The sequence below is a fragment of the Schistocerca serialis genome, chromosome 3 (assembly GCF_023864345.2).
Source record: "Schistocerca serialis cubense isolate TAMUIC-IGC-003099 chromosome 3, iqSchSeri2.2, whole genome shotgun sequence".
In the NCBI taxonomy this organism is placed as follows: domain Eukaryota; kingdom Metazoa; phylum Arthropoda; class Insecta; order Orthoptera; family Acrididae; genus Schistocerca; species Schistocerca serialis.
The window spans coordinates 673,679,406-673,702,861 of NC_064640.1; the positions used below are offsets into that span (position 1 = coordinate 673,679,406).

The 23,456-nt window shown below is 40.5% G+C and overlaps 1 protein-coding gene across 6 annotated transcripts in view; it reads left to right on the forward strand.

Annotated features, from left to right (window-relative positions):
* LOC126470547 (uncharacterized) overlaps positions 1–23,456 on the forward strand; it is a 192,654-nt gene that overhangs the window by 69,707 nt on the left and 99,491 nt on the right. For 4 of the 6 annotated variants that reach the window (XM_050098482.1, XM_050098481.1, XM_050098483.1 and 1 more), the window contains 2 exons: positions 13,089–13,347; positions 18,528–19,043. In XM_050098482.1, the coding sequence (XP_049954439.1) occupies positions 13,089–13,347; positions 18,528–19,043 (775 nt within the window). The remainder of the gene's footprint in view (positions 1–13,088; positions 13,348–18,527; positions 19,044–23,456) is intronic. The other 2 variants (XM_050098484.1, XM_050098485.1) reach the window with 2 other exon arrangements.

A 23,456-nucleotide genomic window follows, 5' to 3' on the forward strand; every position in this document is an offset into this window, starting at 1 on the left:
TTTTTGTATTTTCTCCTTTCATCAATTAAATTCAGTATCTCTTCTGTTACCCAAGGATTTCTACCAGCCCTCGTCTTTTTACCTACTTGATCCTCTGCTGCCTTCACTACTTCATCCCTCAAAGCTACCCATTCTTCTTCTACCATATTTCTTTCCCCCATTCCTGTCAATTGCTCCCTTATGCTCTCCCTGAAACTCTGTACAACCTCTGGTTCTTTCAGTTTATCCAGGTCCCAACTCCTTAAATTCCCACCTTTTTGCAGTTTCTTCAGTTTTAATCTACAGGTCATAACCAATAGATTGTGGTCAGAGTCCACATCTGCCCCTGGAAATGTCTTACAATTCAAAACCTGGTTCCTAAACCTCTGTCTTACCATTATATAATCTATCTGAAACCTCTCAGTATCTTCAGGCTCCTTCCATGAATACAACCTTCTTTTATGATTCTTGAACGAGGTGTTAGTTATGATTAAGTTATGCTTTGTGCAAAATTCTACCGGGTGGCTTCTTCTTTCATTTCTTACCCCCAATCCATATTCACCTACTATGTTTCCTTCTCTTCCTTTTCCTACTATCATATTCCAGTCACCCATGACTATTAAATTTTCGTCTCCCTTCACTATCTGAATAATTTCTTTTATCCCATCATACATTTCTTCAATTTCTTCGTCATCTGCAGAGCTAGTTGGTATATAAACTTGTACTACTGTAGTACGCGTGGGCTTCGTGTGTGTCTTGGCCACAAAAATGCGTTCATTATGCTGTTTGTAGTATCTTAACCGCACTCCTATTTTTTTTATTCGTTATTAAACCTACTCCTGCATTAGCCATATTTGAGTTTGTATTTATAACCCTGTATTCACCTGATCAAACGTCTTGTTCCTCCTGCCACCGAACTTCGATAATTCCCACTATATCTAACTTAAAACTATCAATTTCCCTTTTTAAATTTTCTAACCTACCTGCCCGATTTATCTCATCTAAAATTAAAAAACAAAGAACTACTGGTTGCTGGTGATTTTAATATAGATATCCTGAAAAACACTGTCAGTGAACAGTTACTGAAATCAGTTACATTGTCATTCAATTTAATTTCTACTGTAAATTTCCCAACTAGGGTATACAAATGTTCTAAGACTGCCATTGATAATATATTTATAGACAATTCTAGGCAACTAAGCCACGTTACAAAACCAGTAGTAAATGACCATCTGACCATGACATGCTACACCTAACATTAGAGTTTGAAAATTGTCAGTGTAAAACATTTATTAGAAGTGAGTACAGAAGGCCAATAAAACAGTCAAAAACTGAGAAATTTAGGAGATTGCTCAAAGAAATTAATTGGGTGGATGTGTACAGCATCCAAGACACAAATGGAAAATACAAAAAATTCATTAATAAAGTTAGCACCTTATTTGAAAATTGTTTTCCCCTGAAGGTAACTCAAATTAAGCAGAAGTCTAATAAGAAACCATGGATCACACAAGGGATAAAGATATCATGTGAGACAAAAAGAAAACTCTATCTGATAAGTATGGACACCTTTGATACTAGCATTATAGCTCATTACAAAAATTACTGCAAAATATTGAAGAAGGTTATCCAGAAATCTAAACACCTACGTTATGAGAAGAAGATAAATACATCCAGCAATAAAATAAAAACAATATGGGATATAGTTAAGTCAGAGACAAGTAGGACCAGAAATGAGGAGGAACAAATAGCTCTAAAAATAAATGAAACCCTGGTAACAAACGCATGTTGTGTGTTGCAAACCATTTAAACAAGTATTTTGTCTCTGTTACTGATAGCATGGGGTTGTCAGGTTCAGTAAATAATGCAATGGAATATCTGAGATCACTGCACACAAGCAATCTCAGTAAAATGGAATTGACACTTACTTCACCCAAAGAAATGGAATCCATCATAAAGTCCATGAAATCAAAACATTCTAGTGGTTATGATAACATATCAACAAAGTTAATAAAAGAATGTTCATGTGAGCTTAGTCATATCTTAAGTTATGTGTGTAATCAATCACTTGTCAGAGGAACATCCAGGGACTGGCTTAAATATGCTCTCCACAAGAAAGGGGACAAAGAAATGCCATCAAATTACCAACAGATCTCACTTTTGCCAGCTTTTTCAAAAATCTTTGAAAAGGTTATGTTCAAGTGTTTACTTAAGCACCTTAGTGAAAGTAACATACTGTCAAAGTCACAGTTTGGGTTTCTTTAGGGTTCCTGTTGTGACAGTGCCACGACATTTAACGGTGCCGCCACGGCAGTACGCGCAAACGGCGATAGAGGCGCTCCGCAACTCGGCTCCTGCGCCACCTAGCTACGAACGGCGCCGGCCGCATGTCACGGCACGGCAGTCAAATGAGAGATACTGAGTTGTTATCATGTAACCAGCTATTGTTTCTAAGTTAGTGTGTTTGAATATCCACGCAATTATTGGTGATCAAAGGTTATAACCCTTTTTGTCGACGAGGTCGGATATTTTCACTGTGTTGTGGATTTGTGTGTTCGTGACGGGGCAGACATGGAACAGCTTATGCAAGTGCTCATTGAACAACAAACACAGCTGACGGCTGCTATTCAGGCGTTGTCGACGTCACTTACTCATCGTCTGTCTTCCTCTTCTCCGCCTCCATTCCCTCCTTACGACGAGGCCACTGAAGACTGGGAGGATTATGAGAAGCGTTTGCGGCAACACTTCTTGGCTTTCGGCGTTGTCGACGCTCCTATGTGTAAGTCATTATTTCTATCTTGGATTTCCCCACGGATCCATCAGCTGCTATCTCAGTTAGCCCCTCTGCGGGAACCTGCCTCCCGGTCCTTCCAAGAAATGTGTGACTTATTGTCTAACTATTACTGCAAAAACACCCACGTCGTTGCCGCCCACGTGGCGTTCTACCAGTGTCGTAAACAGCCCCATCAATCTTACCGGGCTTGGGCGGCAGAACTACACGGTCTAAGTAGGAAATTTCAGTTTGTCACGGACACTCATCATGAGTCTTATGCTGATTCAATGGTTAGGGGTGCTATTCTACGGCTTGCTCCTGATAAAGAAGTTCGGCAACGTGCCCTACAAGTGCCAAACCCGTCGTTGTCGGCAGTTCTAAGCATCGCTCAATCCTTTGAAGTGTCTCACACTGCTGGCACGCAAATAGACGCGTGGTGTGATGTAGGCACTGTACAGTCAACTTTCGACACGGACAATTTTCCTGTTTCACAGGAGAACGAAGATGTGGTGGCGGTTCATTCGCGTAAACAATGTCGCGTTAGGCCGCAACACTCGCAGTGAAAACAGCAACCACAGAAGCAGGTTCGTTCCGCACTTCCTTCTTGTCCACGTTGTTTTGTACAGCATGACAGGGCCGTGTGTCCAAAACGTTGGGCCACGTGTAATTCATGTAGGAAAAAAGGCCACATTGCTTCTGTGTGTCAGTCCCCTAAAGTTCCTGTTGACGAGGACGAGGCATCGGACATGGATGTTAACTGTGTGCTTTCTCAAACAAATAAGTTGTTTGTTACTGTTCGTGTTCTGGATAAAGACATTCGCATGCAAGTGGACACGGGCTCTGCAGTAACTCTCATTAATTCTCGCACATATTTGGAGTTGGGCTCCCCTCCCTTGTCTCCAGTTACGCGAAATCTGAGAACTTATAATAAACAGAAAATTCCTATCATGGGCCGGTTTGATGCTTCCACTGCCTACAAGTCTGTTGTTAGGCCCCTCGCGTTTTATGTGGTGGATCATGCGGGCACTGAAAACCTGTTCAGTTATGATGCTTTCCTGTTGTTCGGGTTCTCCATTGATGATGATGTGCACCTCATATCTGTGGATATTCCGTATCAACAGCTGGATGGATTGTGTTCTGAATTTTCGTCCGTGTTCTCTGCTGGTCTTGGTCGTGCCAAGGATTTTGAAGCCCACATTACTCTTAAACCTACAACTCGCCCTAAGTTTTTCCGGGCACGCCCTATTCCGGTGGCGTTGCGTGCACCTGTCAAGGCTGAGATAGACAGGTTAACAGCTTCAGGGATTCTCCTTCCTGTTACCTCTAGCGAATGGGCATCGCCAATCGTGGTGGTTTCTAAACCAAAAGGGAGTCTGCGATTGTGTGGTGATTTTAAAGCCACTGTCAACGCTCAGAGCCTCATTGACACTTATCCTCTTCCCCATCCTGAGAAGTTATTTACCAAGCTCGCTGGGGGCCAGTTCTTTTCCAAATTTGACTTATCGGAGACGTACCATCAGTTGCCATTGGATGCTTCTTCCAAGGAATTTCTCATCATCAACCCTCCTTGTGGGTTGTGTCAGTACCAGCGGTTACCATTTGGCCTCGCTAGCGCGCCGGCCATTTTTCAGCGGTTTTTGGAACAGCTCACGGCTTCCGTTCCCGGCTGCATAAACTATCTGGATGACGTTGTCACGGGGGCCTCCACTGAGGAGCACCTTTGCAATTTGCATTCACTGTTTCGGGTTTTGCATTCGGCTGGGTTGAAGTGCAATCTGGACAAGTCACAGTTTTTCCAACCCTCCATTGTGTATCTTGGTTTCCACTTGTCCCGTGAGGGTATACGTCTTCTATGTCAGCACGTTGCGGCCATTAACGATCTACCCCGGCCGTCTACAGTCAAAGATCTTGAGGCGTTTCTAGGCAAGATTGCTTATTATCACAAATTCATTCCATCCGCGGCGGCAGTAGCTCATCCTCTGCATCAGCTGTTCCGCAAAAACGTCCCTTACTGTTGGTCCGATGAGTGTGAGCAGGCTTTTGTCAGCCTGAAGGCTCATTTGCAGTCGGCGCCTTGTCTTGCCACATTCCGTCCGGGTCAGCACTTGGTTCTGGCGACTGACGCGTCGCAGTATGGCCTAGGGGCTGTTCTCGCCCATCGGTATGAGGATGGGTCGGAACGTCTCATCGCCTATGCTTCCAAGACCCTCAACAATGCGCAACGGCGTTACTCTCAAATCGAAAAGGAGGCGCTCGCTATCATTTATGCTCTAAAAAAGTTCAGCGTTTTTTTGTATGGTTCTAAGTTTCACCTCATCACCGACCACAAGCCGCTGGTCTCTCTGTTCAGCCCATCGCTGTCACTTCCGGATAAGGCAGCTCACCACCTGCAACGTGGGGCCTTATACTTGTCTCATTTTCACTATGAGATTCACTATCGCCCCACGGCCCAGCACGCCAACGCTGACGCATTGTCGCGATTGCCGATGGGCCCCGACCCGGTTTTCGATCGTGATGAACTACTCTGTTTCCACATTGATGAGGAAGAACGTCGTGCGGTCGAGGGTTTTCCACTTACAGGTTCGCAGGTCACGTCGGCTACTGCGCGGGACCCGGTCCTATGTCAGGTGATCGGTTTTGTTCAACGGGGTTGGCCAGACAGGACCAAGGGCCGGGCATCGGATCCCCTTCGCAACTACCATGCCTTGCGCCTTCGTCTGTCTGTTCGTGATGGTGTTGTTCTTCTGGCCATGGATGGCGCATCTCCACGGGTCGTGGTGCCAGCCTCTCTTCACAAAGATGTTCTCAAACTGTTGCATGAAGGCCATTGGGGGATTTCTCGGACTAAGTCCCTGGCCCGCAGGCACGTTTATTGGCCCGGTATTGATTCGGACATCGCCCACATGGTTGCTGCGTGTGGTCCGTGTGCTCAACAAGTGGCTGCACCTCGTACAATGCCCTCTCTGTGGCCTGATCCGGCACAGCCATGGGAACTGGTGCACGCTGACTTTGCCGGCCCCTTCCTCGGTACTTATTGGCTACTGTTGATTGACGCCTTCTCGAAGTTTCCGTTTGTTGTTCGATGTCCGTCGCCCACCACTGCGGCAACGACGCTGGCTTTGTCCAAAATCTTTGCGCTAGAAGGTCTTCCATCCATGATCGTCACGGACAATGGCCTCAGTTCTCTTCGCAGGCCTTCCATGAGTTTTGTACTGGACAAGGGATTCATCATGTTACAGCACCGCCCTTCCATCCGCAATCGAATGGGGAGGTCGAGCGCCTTGTCCGCACTTTCAAAAGCCAGATGAAGAAATTCCTTAGTGATCTTTCCACAGATGACGCTCTGCTGCAATTTCTGAGTTCTTATCGCTTCACGCCTCTGAGTGATCGCAGCCCTACTGAGCTCTTGCATGGCCGCCAACCGCGCACTCTACTGCACCTGCTTCACCCTGTCAGGCCTTGTGCTGTGTCCCCTAGTGCGGGAAAATACTCGGTGGGCATCGACGTGTGGGCACGAGGGTATGGATCTCGCCCTAAATGGATTCCAGGGGTGGTCAAGGCTCTTCGCGGCCGCCGGCTTTGTGAAATACATACGGACGACGGCATGGTTGTTCGCCATTACGACCAGATGCGCCCACGAGTGGTGGCCACGCCGGTGCCACCGCCCCTTTCTTCGCCTCCACCAGCCCGAGAAGCCAGTCCTGTCGCTGCTGCCGATCTACTGTACGTGTTGATGCAGCGGACGTCGCTAACGCTTCCGGGTATGCCGGAACCAGCCCCAGTCGCGACGCTGCCTTCTCCAGGACCCATCTCGCTGGAGCACACCCCCAGGTCCACGACACCTATAGATGCTCCTCCAGAGTTTTCACCCATCATCTCGTCCAGGAGGCACGTTCCACGCACGAGCTTCCGTCCTGGACATTTTCGACCATACTCTCGTGTCTCTCCGCGGGATCTTCTCGGGGCCTCACAAGAGGCCATGGATGTCTCCGCACTGTCCATGTCTCCGAGGAAGTGAGTGCTTTTTTTTTTTTTTTTTTTTTTTTTTTTTTTTTTCCCCTCAAGGGGGGAAAAGAAAAGTGTTGTGACAGTGCCACGACATTTAACAGTGCCGCCACGACAGTATACGCAAACGGCGATAGAGGCACTCCGCAACTCGGCTGAGTGCAGGAGCGCCACCTAGCTACGAACGGCGCCGGCCGCATGTCACGGCACGGCAGTCGAATGAGAGATACTGAGTTGTTATCATGTAACCAGCTATTGTTTCTAAGTGAGTGTGTGTGAATATCCACGCAATTATTGGTGATTACAGGTTATAACAGTTCCGATATTGAGAAAGCTATTTACACTTACAGCGAAAATGTCCTTAATTCATTGAACAACAAATTAGAGGCAATTGGCATATTCTGTGACCTGTCAAAGGCATTTGACTGGGTGAATCACAGCATTCTTTTAAGTAAATTAGAATATTAGGGGGTCACTGGTAGTGCTGCAAAGTGGTTTCAGTCATATCTTACTAACAGAAAACAAAGGGTGTCATTATGTAACATTTCAGCAGTAGGCAATCAGACATCATCTGACTGGGAAGAAATTACATGTGATATTCCCCAAGGTTCTATACTAGGCCCACTACTGTTTCTTGTGTATATTAATGACCTGTCATCTGTTACATTACCAGATGCCAAGTTCGTCTCATTTGAAGATGATACAAACATTGCAATAAATAGTAAATCAAATATAAATTTAGAAAGGGCAGCTAATCAAATTTTTACTGACATTAATAAGTGGTTCATAGCTAATTCACTGTCATTAAACTTTGAAAAGACCTACTATATGCAGTTCAGAACTTCCAAGAGATTTCCTTCTGGTGTGTGTATAAAATATGATGACATGGAAATAGGAGAAGTTGAAAGTGAAAAATTCTATGGATTACAATGTGATAATAAATTTAGTTGGGAGCAACATACTAACAAACTGCTAAAGCGCCTAAACAAGTCTGTGTTTGCAATTTGAATGATGTCAGACATAGGAGGTATAAATATAAAAAAAACTGGCATATTTTGCTTATTTTCACTCCATTATGTCATGTGGTATCATATTATGGGGAAACTCCACAAACAGAGAAAAAATGTTTAGAGTACAGAAGCATATAATAAGAGTAATGAGTAGTGTAAATCCAAGAACATCATGTCGAAACCTGTTCAAAGAATTGGGCATATTAACCACAGCTTCTCAGTATATTTATTCCTTAATGAAGTTTGTTGTAAATAATACATCTCTTTTTCCAACTAACTGCTTAGTACACAGTATCAATACTAGGAATAAGAACAATATGCATAAAGATTTAAAATCACTTACTCTTGCCCAGAAAGGAGTCCAGTATTCAGCAACACATATTTTCAATAAGTTACCAACAACCATTAAGAGTTTAGTTTCAGACAAGGCACAATTTAAACGTAATTTAAAAGAATTTTTGGTGGCCAACTCCTTCTATTCCATCCATGAGCTTATCAACAAGTGCAGTAGACCATTCTAATGAAAATTTATTACACTTTAATTTTTGACAATACTTGATTGTAACAGCCAAGTAACTACCTACTGTGTGAATGATGGATGTATGGAAAGCAGATGTAAGTCTTAAGTCTGTAAATAGTGGAAGTTTAATTTTAAATCTTCTACATAATCTGACTGTTCTTAACTGAGGATCACTGAAATGAATAATTTACTTTAATTTTTGACAATACTTGGTTGTAATAGCCAAGAAACAAGCAAATGTCTGAATGATGGATTTAATGAAAGCAGATGTAAGTATTAAACCAGTAAATATTAGAAGTTTAAATTTCATTCATGTACATAATTTTACTGTTTATTGACTGAGGATCATTAAAATTAATGAGTCTCAAATTTTTATAATTACATTTTTGTAATGTGTTTATCTGACATGTTCCACACCCAGGAGTATTCCCTCTTTTATGGGTCTATGGAATAAATAATTAATCTAATCTAATTTATACCCACACGAATGACATATCTTCCTGTAGGTTTCACATATTTCCCATTAGCCACCTTCAGCAGAGATGTTTTGTTGTCGACAAATACGGTTTTCTGCAACTGGTGACAGTACTTCTCCGAAATGACTGAATATGATGCTCCAGAGTCCACAAAAGCTTGGGCTGGTCGGCCATCCATGAGGATATCGACGTAGTTTCCTATCATCTTTGTAGTGATCGATGGTGGAGGATTTTTCTCTTTGGCGGCCTCACCTCCAAGAAAGATCACACCCTTCAGTTTCCCAGGTTGCGGCGGCTAGGTGATTGGCTGGAGCTTCTAAACGGTGATGGAGACCTTGTTTGGTATTTTGGGGAGCATCCTCTCCAGTGGCTACCTTGTGGCGATGGTGACCTGTGTCATCCTGCACCCACATCTTCTTGTTCATCTTCGTCGTCCAGGAGTTGGCGTCGTCTAAGATCGGTCTGCTGTCTTCTGGAGCGGGCATCATCAAATATCCACTGCCTTTCTCGACAATAGCGCACCACATGTCTCGGTCGTCCGCAGTGGAAACATACTTGTTGGTTATCCTGGGTCCTCCAGATGTCAGTCTTCCTTGGTGCCCAAACAGGTTCCTCATGTGACTTTGTAGGAACATAACATCGCCTGGGTCTTGACTTTTCCACCGTTTTAAAGGGAAATGAAGGATGAGAGATTGGGTTCAATGTCTGTTACACTTCCTCCCTTATGACCTCTTGAAGTGTATCGGTTTTTTTGCTCGCCGTGCAATCCAAGTGCCTTCTGAACTTCCTCTCTCACTATCTGACGAAGAACTCTTGTGAACTGAGTTGCGTCCTCCATCACAGGCATCAATACAACGTTTGGAAGCCGTTCAAACTTTTTGCATGTAATTCTTTTTTTGATGCTTTGTCTCGATATACTGGCACCATTTTATGAAGTTGTTTGCTGTCGAAACCTCCTTTAGGAGTAGGGCTTGATACATGTCCTCAGCAACACCCTTCATGAGATTTGCAACCTTCTCTTCCTCCTTCATTCTAGGATCCACTATTTTACACAGCTCCAAGCCGTCTTGAATGTAGGATGCTGTAGTTTCTCCTGGATGCTGTGCCCTGCACTTTAGTTTATCTTCAGCGTTGGACTTCTGTCGTTGTGTGTCTCTGAAATACATGCTCAGTTCTGCCTGGAATACTTCCCAGCTTGTGAACTTCTCCTCGTTGTTCTCATACCATTGCTCGGCAGTGCCTTCGAAGTAGAACAACACGTTAGCCAAACACACGGTGTCATCCCATTTGTTAAATTTGGCTATACACTCGTATGCCTTCAGCCACTTGTTTTGATCTTGGCCATGATCACTAGAGAACCCGGAAGGATATCTCATGTGATGGCACACAATTGCTGTCATCGTAACGTCCTCCTCTTCTTCTGTCTCTGATAGATTGCGATATGTTGAATATGAACTCGGGTTTCTCGCCATGTAAACCGCGGCTCTGTCATGGCCTGATGGGAGCCACTGTGTCGTCGGTAATGTGCGCTATCACAAGCTCCAGTACCCAGCGCCTCCACCAGAATAATGTCATGTAGAAGAAGGTGTAATTAGATGAATGACCAACACTAACTTCACTTAATGATGGTTTATTCAGCACTTACACATACAAGAGCACGGAGCAAACTGCCCCCGGCCAGAACACATACAGTATATATGCAGCTACAGAACATTCGAGTACAATAATTCTTGACATTTGTGGGTACTTCTAGAATGTACTCGAACCGAATATAGAAATTAAAATTATACAGTCCACATGAGATTTGAACTAACAACCCTTCATGCAACAGTTTAGTATCATAACCACTACACCATGGTGCTACTCGACTTCTTCTGCGACAGTATTATATTTCTTTTCAATGAGGTAGAATTTAAAAAAAGATTGTTCTTCTTGGTTGCAATATTCACAGTTATCAGTTCACAAAAATATAACTTCACTCCATTTCACATGTAAATTAGTCCAACACTTGACTTTTTACAACTATCCTCTCTCCATTACTTTCAAAGACTACTGTTGATCTGAAACTAACCAAAGATAGCACAACTCATTGGTGCTAAGCTTCTAAGTCATACTCTTTCAATATTAACATTACAGTTTTTCTGGTATTTGCGCTAAATTATAACAGTTTTTATTTTTATTAACAGTGAAATGATACGATAGATTTTTCAGAGTTATATATTCACAATGTAAAATATGTGCCAGTTTCAGTAGAAAGAAATAATTAAAATTTAAAAGATTGTTAACATTTTTAAAAGTCAAAGATGAAGATGCATTTCCAAAATATTGCAGAAAATATGAAAAAGAAAGAAATTTCAAATAAATGTTCATATACAAAACGTTGATACCAAAGGTTTCACTATTGAATATGAGATTTGAAATATTCAAAAAAATAGAGTTGAAAAATGGATTGAATTGTAGATTTCATTAATCACAATACCATATACATGCAAATAATCTGCACATATTCTTTCCCAAATTTAAGGACAAAAAACTGGGGTGCATAGATAAATTGCAATAATGTTGGGTACTGCTCCACCTCCAGCAACAGATCGCATTATACTACAGCGTTGTTGCAGTCTCAGTCTGTGATATGTCAGTAACACGATATAAGTGATGTATTAACCTTGTATTAGCTTGTTAATTATGGCTACAAGTTCTCTTTATTGCTCATACACAGTTAAAGAAAAACTTCAGATTATTGACGAAGGCAGAGGACATTGGAAACAGTGCAGCAGGAAGAAGTGCAGTGTGAGCTAGTGTTGTATTCACGACTGGTGAAAAAAAAAATACAACTTCAAGAAATAAATGATAACCGCCAAGCATTTCACAGCCAAAAAGCAAAGCATCCAGACCTCGAAAAAAGGCTGTGTGATGATGTAAATGAGAAGCGACAGTATGGGTACAAGGTGACCAGTGAAATGTGCCAACTCAAAGCATTAGCTTTAGCCAAAGAACTAGGCATCACCCGTTTCAAAGCTAGCTGGGACTGGCTATAAAAGATTTTTCAGTCAAAATGGATTTGGCTACTGGAGGAAAACTCTCAATGGATTCCAGGCAATTAAAAGGAGAAAGTAGTGAATTTTCATTGCTCTGTGATAAATTTATGGCACGGACATTTCTGTATTTTATCGCAAATTGGTAATGCAGACCAAAAGAGGTATCCAGCATCATGATACAAACTGGCGGTAGTGAAAGGCAAAGCTGTAGAGCGATGTGTGTAGCTAGCGATGCACGAAATCTACCACCTTATGTGATATTTAGAAGGAAAACTGTTTCAAAAATATCAGTGAAAGGAATATTGGTGAGAGCCTTAGATACTGGTTACAGTGAATCCGAAATCTTGGATGGACTGCTTTGAGTGACCTTATGGTTGACTGGGTGACACATGTTTGGCAACATTGCCTTAGTGCATTACTGAATTTATGTAATGTGTCGGTCAGACATAATAACTGAGGAAGTGTGAGACATGTTACAAGAAGGGAAAACTGAATTAGTCTTATCCCTGGAGGTCTACCATCTGTCCTGCAACTACTATGTGTATATGAGTCGGTCATTCATAGGTACATGTAAACAGCAATATATGCAATAGATGGTGTACATATACAAACACAAATTAAAACCAATATTTCTTCCCCCCCCCCCCTCTCTCTGTCCTCTTAAAATTAGGGTGTGGGGATTATTTGATGGCATGGATTATTCACATGTATATGATATTTCTTGTAATGTTACTTTGGAATAGAAGTCCCTGTACTACAGATTTGTTATACAGACCAGCATTTGATTTTTTGTTGGATTTTTTATCTTAGCCTTTGATAGTCCCCCATCAAACCAGCAAGAAAGCAGATGAAGATAGTTCATCCACTTTATTCATCAATGGAATGCAGGGTCCTTTTCTGTCTTCAGTAACGTTTACCATTCATGCCTGTAACAAGGGCCCTTCGCAAGATACTGCCAGCCAGGCAGCTGGACCAGGTTTTTTAGAGAGGTGTTACTCCCCTATTATTGACATTTTATCCAGGCTTGTGAAAGGCAGAGCCTGGTTTTGTAATGTTGGGCCCACTTAAGGCAAATGCGGGGATAATTTCTTTATAAAGAAAATAGCCAAATTCCTGCTCTGCCCATGTCCAATCTGAGCTTGTGCTTTGTCTCTAAGGCCCTCGTTGTTGAGAATACAGTAAACCCTAATCTTTGTTCTTAATTTTAGGAAACATTGTATATCATGTTGACTTAGTTTCTTTTGACTGAAGGTTTAATATCTCACAGTTAAAATATTTATTTTCTTTCAGGAAAAATATAGCCATGTTATTACTGAACAGCAGGAAATAAACTTGAAATTAAATGGTTTCCTATGTTTGCTGGACAGATTAAAGGTCCACGAGAGAACCCAGAATAAGAAAGAAGTAACTAAAGAATACCTTGACTTAAAGTTAGGGGTGATGTGCAATATCTTGTGGCTATGCTGGACATACAACAAATTTTACGAACTGTATGATTCTGTTCTTTTGACCAAAATTGATGAAAATTTGAAGATGGTATTGTTGTCTAGTAAGTATTGCAGTCTAATGTTTTTCATATGTTTTATTGATAGTCACTGTGAAGTAGTGCTGCTGCCTAAAGTGACTTGTAGATATTGTATATGATATTACAGATTTTTAGAGTGTAGTGGCATATGATGAAATTAATGCAAAAGCGGGAGAGGCCTTTGTATCACAGGGTAATAGCAGAAGCATGGGAATGATGACATAATGTGCATTGGAAGCTTTGTGCAGTAAAAAGCAATGTAAATTGTAGTAGTCCCAACAGAAATTGGCATGAAAAATACATCATTGATCTGTGTCACTGCTACAATGTCTGGCTGGGACACTGCAAGCACATGGTACAATACTGATTGCACCATACTGCATGTGCTAGCTGCTGTTACTAGTAAAAGGCCAGCCACAGGATGTTGTAAGCCATTTCACTGTTTTCCTCTGCCAGCGTTCTGCAGTGATCTCAGAGTGTCCTTTGTAACACACTATGCAGTCTTTGGACTGTGTTTATTTTGCTATTCATACTTCATGTGTATTCTCTGACACTGGACTTTTGTTGGATTTGGACTTCTTATAACACTCCTGCCTTAGCTTTTGATGAACTTATCCATTTCCTGGTTCATTATGGCACATTGTTTCAAGTTTTATGAATATGAGAGACCTGTGAAATCAGACATCTGCAACAGAATTTCAAGATAAGTGATTCAATAGAGTCATGACATGCCACTCAAACTGCATCAAATCAACTTGTGTTCAGGAAGCATGGAAGTCATTCAAAAGTTATTGAAGCATTAACCTCAAATTATTTGAAAAAATGGAAATCAGAATAGCTGAATCAACAAAGCCAACTGAAGATGTGACAAGAGTAGCATCACTGCTGTGTTTACATCAAAGAGAGAAATGGAGAAATAGTATCTGAATACACTTCAGCATACTTACAAGTAGAGCACCATTACATACAAAGTGTGTAGATGGCCCTCACTGAATGAAATGCTCATTTGTAACAAAATTAAGAATAGGTATATAGTTATCTTTTATGGACTGCACATGATATTTTGCTGGCCATGTACATACAACTACCTTCCAAAGCAATATCACTGCTTTCACCTGCAGTGTGTGTGAATTCATGATCTGCCATTTAAATTACAGCCAATAATGACAGATCTTTCCTCACAGTATCAGCCATTATTTTTTCAGCTCTGAGATTGAGATGTGTAATATGTTATGACTACATATTTTGTTATTTACAACATTCTACATCACGTTTGTATAATTCATTTTCTTGCAAAATTTTGCAAACAGGAAAAGGTAACTGTTAGTACTGTTGTCAAATGTCTAGCAGGTGCAGTCATTTTCTTAACATGACATTTCAACAACGTTCCTTGCCATCATCTTTCGGTGATACCTGTAGAATGAGTGTCTTTACCTTGCTGTCATCTTCCAGTGATACCTGTAGATAAGTGTCTTTGCTACATCCTGGCTCCTTTATACTCTTATCACACCCCCTGCTGCCCCCCCCCCCCCCTCGACCCCCACCCCTTCCTCTACTGCCAGTCGCACAACACAACTGAAAATGACAAGGTCTGCCTTTCAACTGCCATGTCTTCATGGAGTCCCCTGTAGCCACGCAGTGTTCCACATCTGCAGATTTTGTGGTTGTGTAACTTCAGTATGTCTCCTGTGCTCTTTGCGTCTTTATATGATTGTCTGTACAGTCGCCCCAATATATGCCCTACCACACTCAAACGGAATACGATATGGAGCTCTAAGTCATCTTTCACTGTACCTTACAGGGCATGCGTTTTTGGAGATGGACAAAAAACACGTTTTATCTTATGTCGAGTCAGAATTTCCTGTCTGCTGGGCTGGCACTTTCTACCTGAAAGCACTTTGGATTTCTCTCTCATCATATCCATTCTTCTTGAAAACATGCTTAAGGTGGTTAAATTCCCTCAGTAGGCTTTCTTTGTCCAATATTGTGCACGAAATTAAATGCATTTTCCGTCCATCTCCAAAAATGCATGCCCTGTTAGGCACAGTGAAAGATGGCTTGAGGCTCTGTTAACCAGGAGTTTACCATATTCCATGTAAATGTGGTAAAGCGTATATTGGGGAGACTGTACATACAATCAAAGAAATATGCAAGGAACACAGAAGATACACTGAACCTAAGCAACCAACAAAAACTGCAGTTGCAGAACACTGTATGGTTACAGGGGTCTCCATGAAGTACAAAAAAATGGAAGTGCTAAGAAAGGCCTCGTAACATTGGGACTGTGTTCTGAAGGAGGCTATTGAAATACAAGTGGCTGATCCACAAACACTGTGTTCAGCAAAGCTTGGGACCCAGCACTTACCCAGCTAAAATCACAGTGTCAGCTTAGAGAGACTTCCACACCTGACACAGGCCAAGGAATAGCGAGGAATGAGCATCCGTACCCAGCATCCAGCAGCACGTCCCCCTCCGCCCCCCCCCCCTTCCCCTTACCATTCCACGCATTGCAGCATGCAAGTGGCATTGGAGGAAGGGGTGGGGGGGGGGATAAGAGTATAAAGAAGGTGGGATGTAGCAAAGACACTCATTCTCCAGGTATCACTGAAAGCTGATGTTAAGGTACACTGCCAAAATATCCTGTTACGAAAATGACTGCACCCAGATGGACAATGTTTGATTCACTGGGAAAGCCTGGGAAGCCCAAGCTTAAGCTGGAGAAGGTAAGGTTGAATTTCTTTTGCTGATGCCAAAGTCTCATATTTTCTTAGATTTAAAGCATATGATTAATAGCCAACCAAGAATGGATTTGTATATTTTTATGAACTAGAGAAAGGTGTTTTATTCTTATTGTTGTGATATGTAACATTTTCAAGATTTATTACTATATCAGGAGATAATCCTGGCCTCTGTTTAATTGCTGTTGACACCATCACCCCTTTCTCATCATCAGTAAATGAAATGAAGTTAATATTAAGCTGTCTTACCTGTCCGTGAAGATTTTTTAGAGTTTAGTTTTCATTTACACTGCAAGATAATGATAAGGACACCTTTTAGCTGAGATAATGATAAGGACAACTTTTAGCTGAAAGTGAGTTTTTCTTGTCATGTGATTGGATTATCGCTATGGTCAGGTCCATAGTTTGCTTTTTCAGGTTCTTATACTTTTAAGTTACAGTACAAAAACAATATTTCCTTAGTGTCATTTATTTTAGTACATTACAATAAAAACAATCACAGTTAAATTGATGTCATCTATTGCTGCTAGGGGAAAGGTGCTTGCAAAGAGAGAAACCTTCTAATAGAGCTTGAAAATGTGCAGTTCATCACAGAGCATCTTTAATTCTTGGGAAAGTTTGTTGAAAATGCATACTGCTGAGTAACACACACTTTTCTGAACCACAGGCGTGGTCATGTTCTGCACATAGATTCTCTCTCTCTCTCTCTCTCTCTCTCTCTCTCTCTCTCTCTCTCGCTCGCTCGCTCGCTCATTCACTCTCGCTGTCAATGTATGCAGCAGTTCCCTTAAAACAAGTTGATGTTGTAAACAACAAAGCTTATAAGAGAGTAGATGTACACGCGATGTTCATGATTTGATACCATATATACCCTGGGTGTAAACTTTTTGTGCAGCTCGAGGTGCCCCAAAATATTGATGCAAATGATATTTAGAAATGAAAATTTACAAAGCAAACCAGGTGAATTTATTGCAGGTTCTGACAGTGACAATATAGACACCGAACTATTTGCATGAGGTTATTAATCTGTGCCTCTCATAAGAAGTTCCCATCTGCACTCAGTCTCAGAAGTTTGAGGTCTACAGCTTCAATTATTGTGTACAAGAGAAATTCTCAAATATGTAACTGCCTCAAAGACTTTTGATTGATACAACCAAGTGCATTATCCTGAACAGAATGCATTTATCAGAGGCAAAGGTAGTGCCAGGAGTACCCCAGGGAACTGTGATAGAACAACTCTTGTTTTCCATCTGCATAAACTATCTGTTGGATAGGGTGGCCAGTACTATGCTCGTGATACAAGATGTCCACTTTCAGATGAGTGATGGGCACAGTAAGAGGAATGTGCCTTGTGCACATGGGCAACACAAGTAGCCAGGCCCTGGTAACAAAAATTTGCCTTCTCATTATGTGTGTGGTAAGTGGGTCAATGTTAGCGGTTAAGGCTATAGTGTTGGCACCAATTGACGTGCCTACAAGCTGCTGTTACTTCTCTTGGCATGGGGATAGTAGTCAGAGACCGTTTGCTGATGATGCTGTTGGAAGTGGGAAAATGTTGAGTGGTGTTAGTGGGGTACAGAATGACTTGAACAGAATTTCTATTTGGTACCATGAATGACAGCGTGATTTAGATGTGAATAAATTACTCTTCATGGTAAAGAACCAGTCCTCAGTGAACTTGTAACTATTCCACAAATCCAGTGTCTGTTCGCTGTGAACAAATTGACACCCTTGCTGAGCCTTGCTATGACTGTCAGAGATGGACATGAATCTAGTGAGTCCCTGCACATTAAGAGCAACCTTTCAAAACTTGAACAGTCTGATGGGACATACATGATTCCAGGGGTTACCGTGATGTCTCTAGGTAAGACAGGTGCTGTGCTGATTGGACTTTCTGGATACTTATGGCAATGTAGAGTTTTGATGGAGTGAATTATTATGCAAATCTTTGCTTTTATTATGAATGAAATGATAAAAGAACCATAATAGAATAACTGATTTTGCAGTTGCTCATGAAGAATTCAAAACCATTCAAAATCAAATTGAATAAAAACTATGGAAATAGTTACCTGAATATTTATCCATTAGATTTTTTGAATTTATATTGTTATTTATGTTATAGGATATTCTTGAGCAAAAAAATAAGTAAATAAATCATCACTGTGAATTTTTCATGCAATAAAGTTTCCTTAAGGTTGTTTCAGTAAATCAATGAGAAGACCTCATAGTAGGGTGTTATATGCCGCAGACTGGCCAATAATCATGAAGATAGCTTTGCTTGCATGCTTATTGGCCAATTAGCTTTCCAATGAACACAGTTGTGAGATCTGGTCTCTTGTTCACTCATTCATGAATTGTGTAAAATGGGCTTTAGCTTACTTTTACCTATTCGTAGTTTTCGCCCGTCTTAATAAATGATGAAAATGAAGGAATTGAGTTTAATTGTACATTACTTTTGTTTTCCAGGCATAGGGATGCTTGGTGAGATTAAAGTATGGCCTGACGCTTTAAATGGAATAAATACATTTATTATCAGTTACATGGAACTTGTTCTGGAGAAAATATTGTCATTACCAGTCATTCATGCCAGGAAGGTACTGCAACTGTGCATACTAAGTGTTTTGTATATTTTGAAATTTGATCCAGGAGATGATCTATTAGAAAAATGCATTAATTTGGTTACTACTTCATGGAACATATCAAAAAAACTTTCAGAAAAAGCTCATTGTTCATTGGGGTCTGATCCCAAGGAGACAAAGGTAATTGGGACCGATGACAAGAAGAAACTACCTATTTCACAATTTGATTTTCTCCAGTGTGCTGCTCATCACCAGAGTTTCTGTACAGTTTTAAGTGAGACCTTACAAGTCCTACGGAACTTGTGTTGCACTAAACTGAAAAACAGAGAGAATGCTGTGGCCTTCTTAACATTGCCTGTTGAAAATATGACTTATTTCCACTACATCAATTTATATGTAAGAGGTAAGCATGATTTTATTTTGGGTGTTTTTATTATTGTTAGTCACTGAGTCAGAAATTTAAAATATTTTGCTATGATGTCTCTTTTTATTCCTGTAGAAAGAGAAGTTGCATATGTTTGTTCTTGCCCCCCCCCCCCTCCCCCACACACACACACACTTGAGAGAGAGAGAGAGAGGGGGGGGGGGGGGGGGTTATGGTAAAAGCTCTGCAGTACAGGAAACCAAATCCTTCTGCTAATACAAGATAATGCTGATAAAAGTAGACCGTGTAAGTATAAAGGAAATGCAGTGAAATTATAGAAACATAGACCTGAAATGGACTTACTATTTATTTACAATGAAATATGCATTTATAGAAGATGTTGAAACTGACCCCAGCAACATCAATACACTGCTGTGCATGTCTAAGCATATTCAGATACATCCAGTGTAAAGTCTGGAAACGTGACGGCAACTTCATGGCTGATGTCTTTCAGTTCCTGTATTGTGTGTGGATTTGTTTCGTAGACCTTGCTCGTCAAGTGTCACAGCAAACATGGTGGCCATAAATGTTTACTAACAGTTCATTCCTCAATGAAAGTGTCATGGACTAATTCCAGGGATATCATAGGTGTGTAGCGTGTTGCCCCATCCTGTATCCAAAATTTCCATATACGCAACCATGTTGAGGATAGTGTCAAAAAATATCGGTCGAATGATGCACATTCCTGTTACACCACACCAAGTGCCAATTTTTTCATCATGGAGTGGTTGCTGACACACGGTGTTAGGATTCTCTTTTGCCCAGTACCTCATGTTCTGTGAATTCACATGACTGAAAGATGAAACCATGCTTCATCACTGATGATGTAATGCAAAGGGTCTAACAAACCATCGTTGATATTATTCAAAAGCTATTTGCTGTAATGTACATATTTCTGACTCTCATCCTCCCATAATTGCTGCACAACCAACACACAATGTGGCTTCAGATTAAGACTTTTCAATATCCACTGGTAACTCCTCCTACTTAAGGCACCTGTTGGGCCAATTTACCTGTAGACTTATTTTGGCTCTGAATATTTCTTTGGAAAATGTCTACCATAACTTTTGGCATTTGCAAACTGAAGGAATTCTTTGTCATTTTACATTTTACACAAATCCACAGGTGTGCCAATTTTTATACACACTCTGTATTGCTCTCCTTGCTGGTAGTCTTCTACCTGGATACCTAACCCTGAAAATTTCGGGAGTTTCCTGGATCAAAACTGTTTTCACATATGCTTCCACAATTTCAGTTCTTTCTTCTATTGAGAATGTAATTTTGCATACTGCAAAGAGAAACATCTAACTTTACTGATGAAATGCACTGAAATGCTGACAGAAGAATGCGAACAATTGAGTATTCATTAAAACTGCCCATTGTTGTAGCTGTTTATTCTATTTCATAAGTCAAAATATTGCATTCACATTCAAAGGAGAGGTGGACTACTTATAGCTGCACTACCCTGTAAATCTTGTGAAAACTGATTCATGACATGCAGCCAGCTGATGATAGCAGTCATCCCGCCTACTCATGTAGCTGTACTGACAGGCTTTCAGAGTATCTGGAAAAATGCGCTGTTAATAAATTAATTGTGCTGATGTGATGTGATGCCAGGCTCTTGCAGACACTGTGTAAAAGTCTCAATGTCTTCCAATATTCTCACATGGTGTCCCTTAGGTTCATTGTGTGGCACTTCCAAATGCATCAAGTTTTTAGAAACTTTGAAAGCCTCTTCCAGTTATTCACCTCACCGCAGCCCATGTGTTATCAACAGCTCCACTCATTAAGAAGAGACAGCAGCAGTGCATTGGCTCAGACAATGTCCTAGCAGCAGGACGGCATGCAGACTGGTTTCCGTAAATTCTGCGAAATTGTGTGCCATACAATGCCACCAAGCAGAAGGAAATGCAGTTAACCATAACTGTCACATTCCATCCCTATAACTTCAGTTGCTGAATGTAGTTTCATTTTTATTATTAATTTTGTTGAATTTTTTACAGCTTGTTTCCGTTTTCTAACGCATAACATTTAATGACACTTCATACAATTCTAGGTCCTCTACATAATTCCATTTCTGTAGTTTTGCCATCAGCTTACTCTATTTGCCCTCCCCCCTCCTGCCCCCTACCTCGAACAAAATCTACCTATTTAAAACATCGACTGCAGAAGCAAAATACAGTACTCTAATATGTTGTTCTGAGTAGACAAGTCTTTCACTATTTATACATCCATTCTTCTAGGCTTATACTTTTAATATTTTAACAAAAAAAATCTTTATACAGTTTTGTTTATATACGTTCAGAGTAAGAACTTATGACTTCATATTTCCAAAGTTTCTCAATTTGAATATCTTTAGAGGCTTATTCAGTTTCATCCCCTTTTACAGCTTTATGCATCCATTCTGGTATCTTAACAGAAAGTTTTTACGTATTGACTTTCTAGAACTTTTGTGTAAGACTCTCTTTTATTGATCCCACAGAATCCTTGTCCTCCCACCCCTTCCCTTGCCTTCTTTGCCCACTGTCAATCTCCCCTCAGTTCATTTTATGACTTCATTATTTTATACCGCTTACATTTTACAGATACATTGTTCTACACTATTAGTGTTTTAATGAGAATTTTTAAATAATTATGTGTGCTTTAATTTTAATATTACCTCTCTTGTTACGTCACACCCTCACCACTTCCTCCCTGCTTCCTTTCACCTCCTCCAATCAGCCTTACTCCATTTCTCCTCCCCCCTCCTGCCCTGTACCTCCAATGACATCTACCCATTTAAAACATCAACTGCAATAGCAAAATACGGTACTCTGATATGTTTTTCTGAATAGACAAGATGTAATTACTTAGGTAATTCTTCTTTTATGTATAACTCTTTTCTTTTCTGCTATTATAAAGTATTAGATGGTATGTATTTAGTTTTAGTTTGTTTTAGATCAGATGATACAGTGAGATCAAAACACGTAATGAAATTATAAAAGTGTGCAACTGAGACAGAACAATGAATAAGAATTGTCTTGAGTATCTACTTGTATACGGGGGGTGAATTACTCAAGACAATTATGCTGACTATAGTCTCTTTAGGAGGTGTTAGATTTTAATTCTGTTACAGTTATTCTCTTGATCATTTTTAATGTTTTCCTAAATTGCTCCAGGTGCAGTAATGTTTCCTTAAACAAAACTTTAGCAATTTCCTTCCACATCTTTATGAAGAAGCAGTCTTATCACCCACCCTGGAAGGCTTCAATGACTGTAGAATGTTCAGTGTTAATAGAAAGAGAATGAAACATAAAAGCTATACTGACCTGATTAATGATTGTTATAGGCATTTTAAGCATTTCTGGGGAACTTAACTTCCGAATCATAGCTTCCATGTGATGAAGATTTTAAAGATGCTGTGCTGTGACAAAAAAAAATTGATAGATAAGAATCCATAGTAAAGGAAATGCTAGTTATGGAACAATGTGTAACTGAAATTTACAGTGTGAGGAAAATTCTAGCTGTATATTTGACAGGAAAGTCGATCAGAAAGAATGCAGTGATATAAATCTTTTGTTCTTTTTAATGTACGTACAAATATTGCAAGAAAAATACCTAAATCTGTTGATCTGATGAGACAACATGAAGACTTCAGTTAATACTGCTTTTACATGATTAAACTTGGATGTACAACATTGGCAGTTTATTGTACTATCAAAATGCAATTTAGATGAAATGGTAGTAGTTTAGTCACAGTCACACTTTTTGGTACAGCAATAGCAAAGAATAGAGAAGTTCTTTTTTTCCACTTTAAATAATGGCAAATGGAGTGGGAAGAAAAGCTCTTGATTGGATGGGTGAAAAATGCCAGATCTCAAGCAAATGTGCGTTGTTGGAAATTCCAGGATGGAATATAATATGTATATATAAGCATAGAGTGCTACTCGTCAAACAGAAGAATTTCTGAGCAGTGGGCAGACATGTAGAAAAGACAGAACATTGCTTAGTCTCATTGAAAAAAGAAGCAGTTTTACAGTTATGCTCTTTTTATATTTGTTATAACTTCTTGTAATATGCTTTTTATAAAATAATATAGGGTATGATACCTAATCATGCTCCTTACTGATACATAGAATAATGTAAATCATGTAGAGACAGTGAATGCCAGAGCAGCATTCAGTTGCATAAATGTGAAACTTGTATCTATCCCGTAAGTGAAAGATACAGAAAAGACTGTAATGCTTTATATGTAACCAGTAACTGTCCCATATTTGTCTTTCAATGAAGAAATGACCTCTTACTGTTATTCTGCTCTTCTGTAAAGGCTTTAGATTCAGCCATAGAGTCTATTACAAATTCAGTGATCAGACCTGGAGGTCCATGCAGTGGTGGCCAGCTGCCATGCCATAT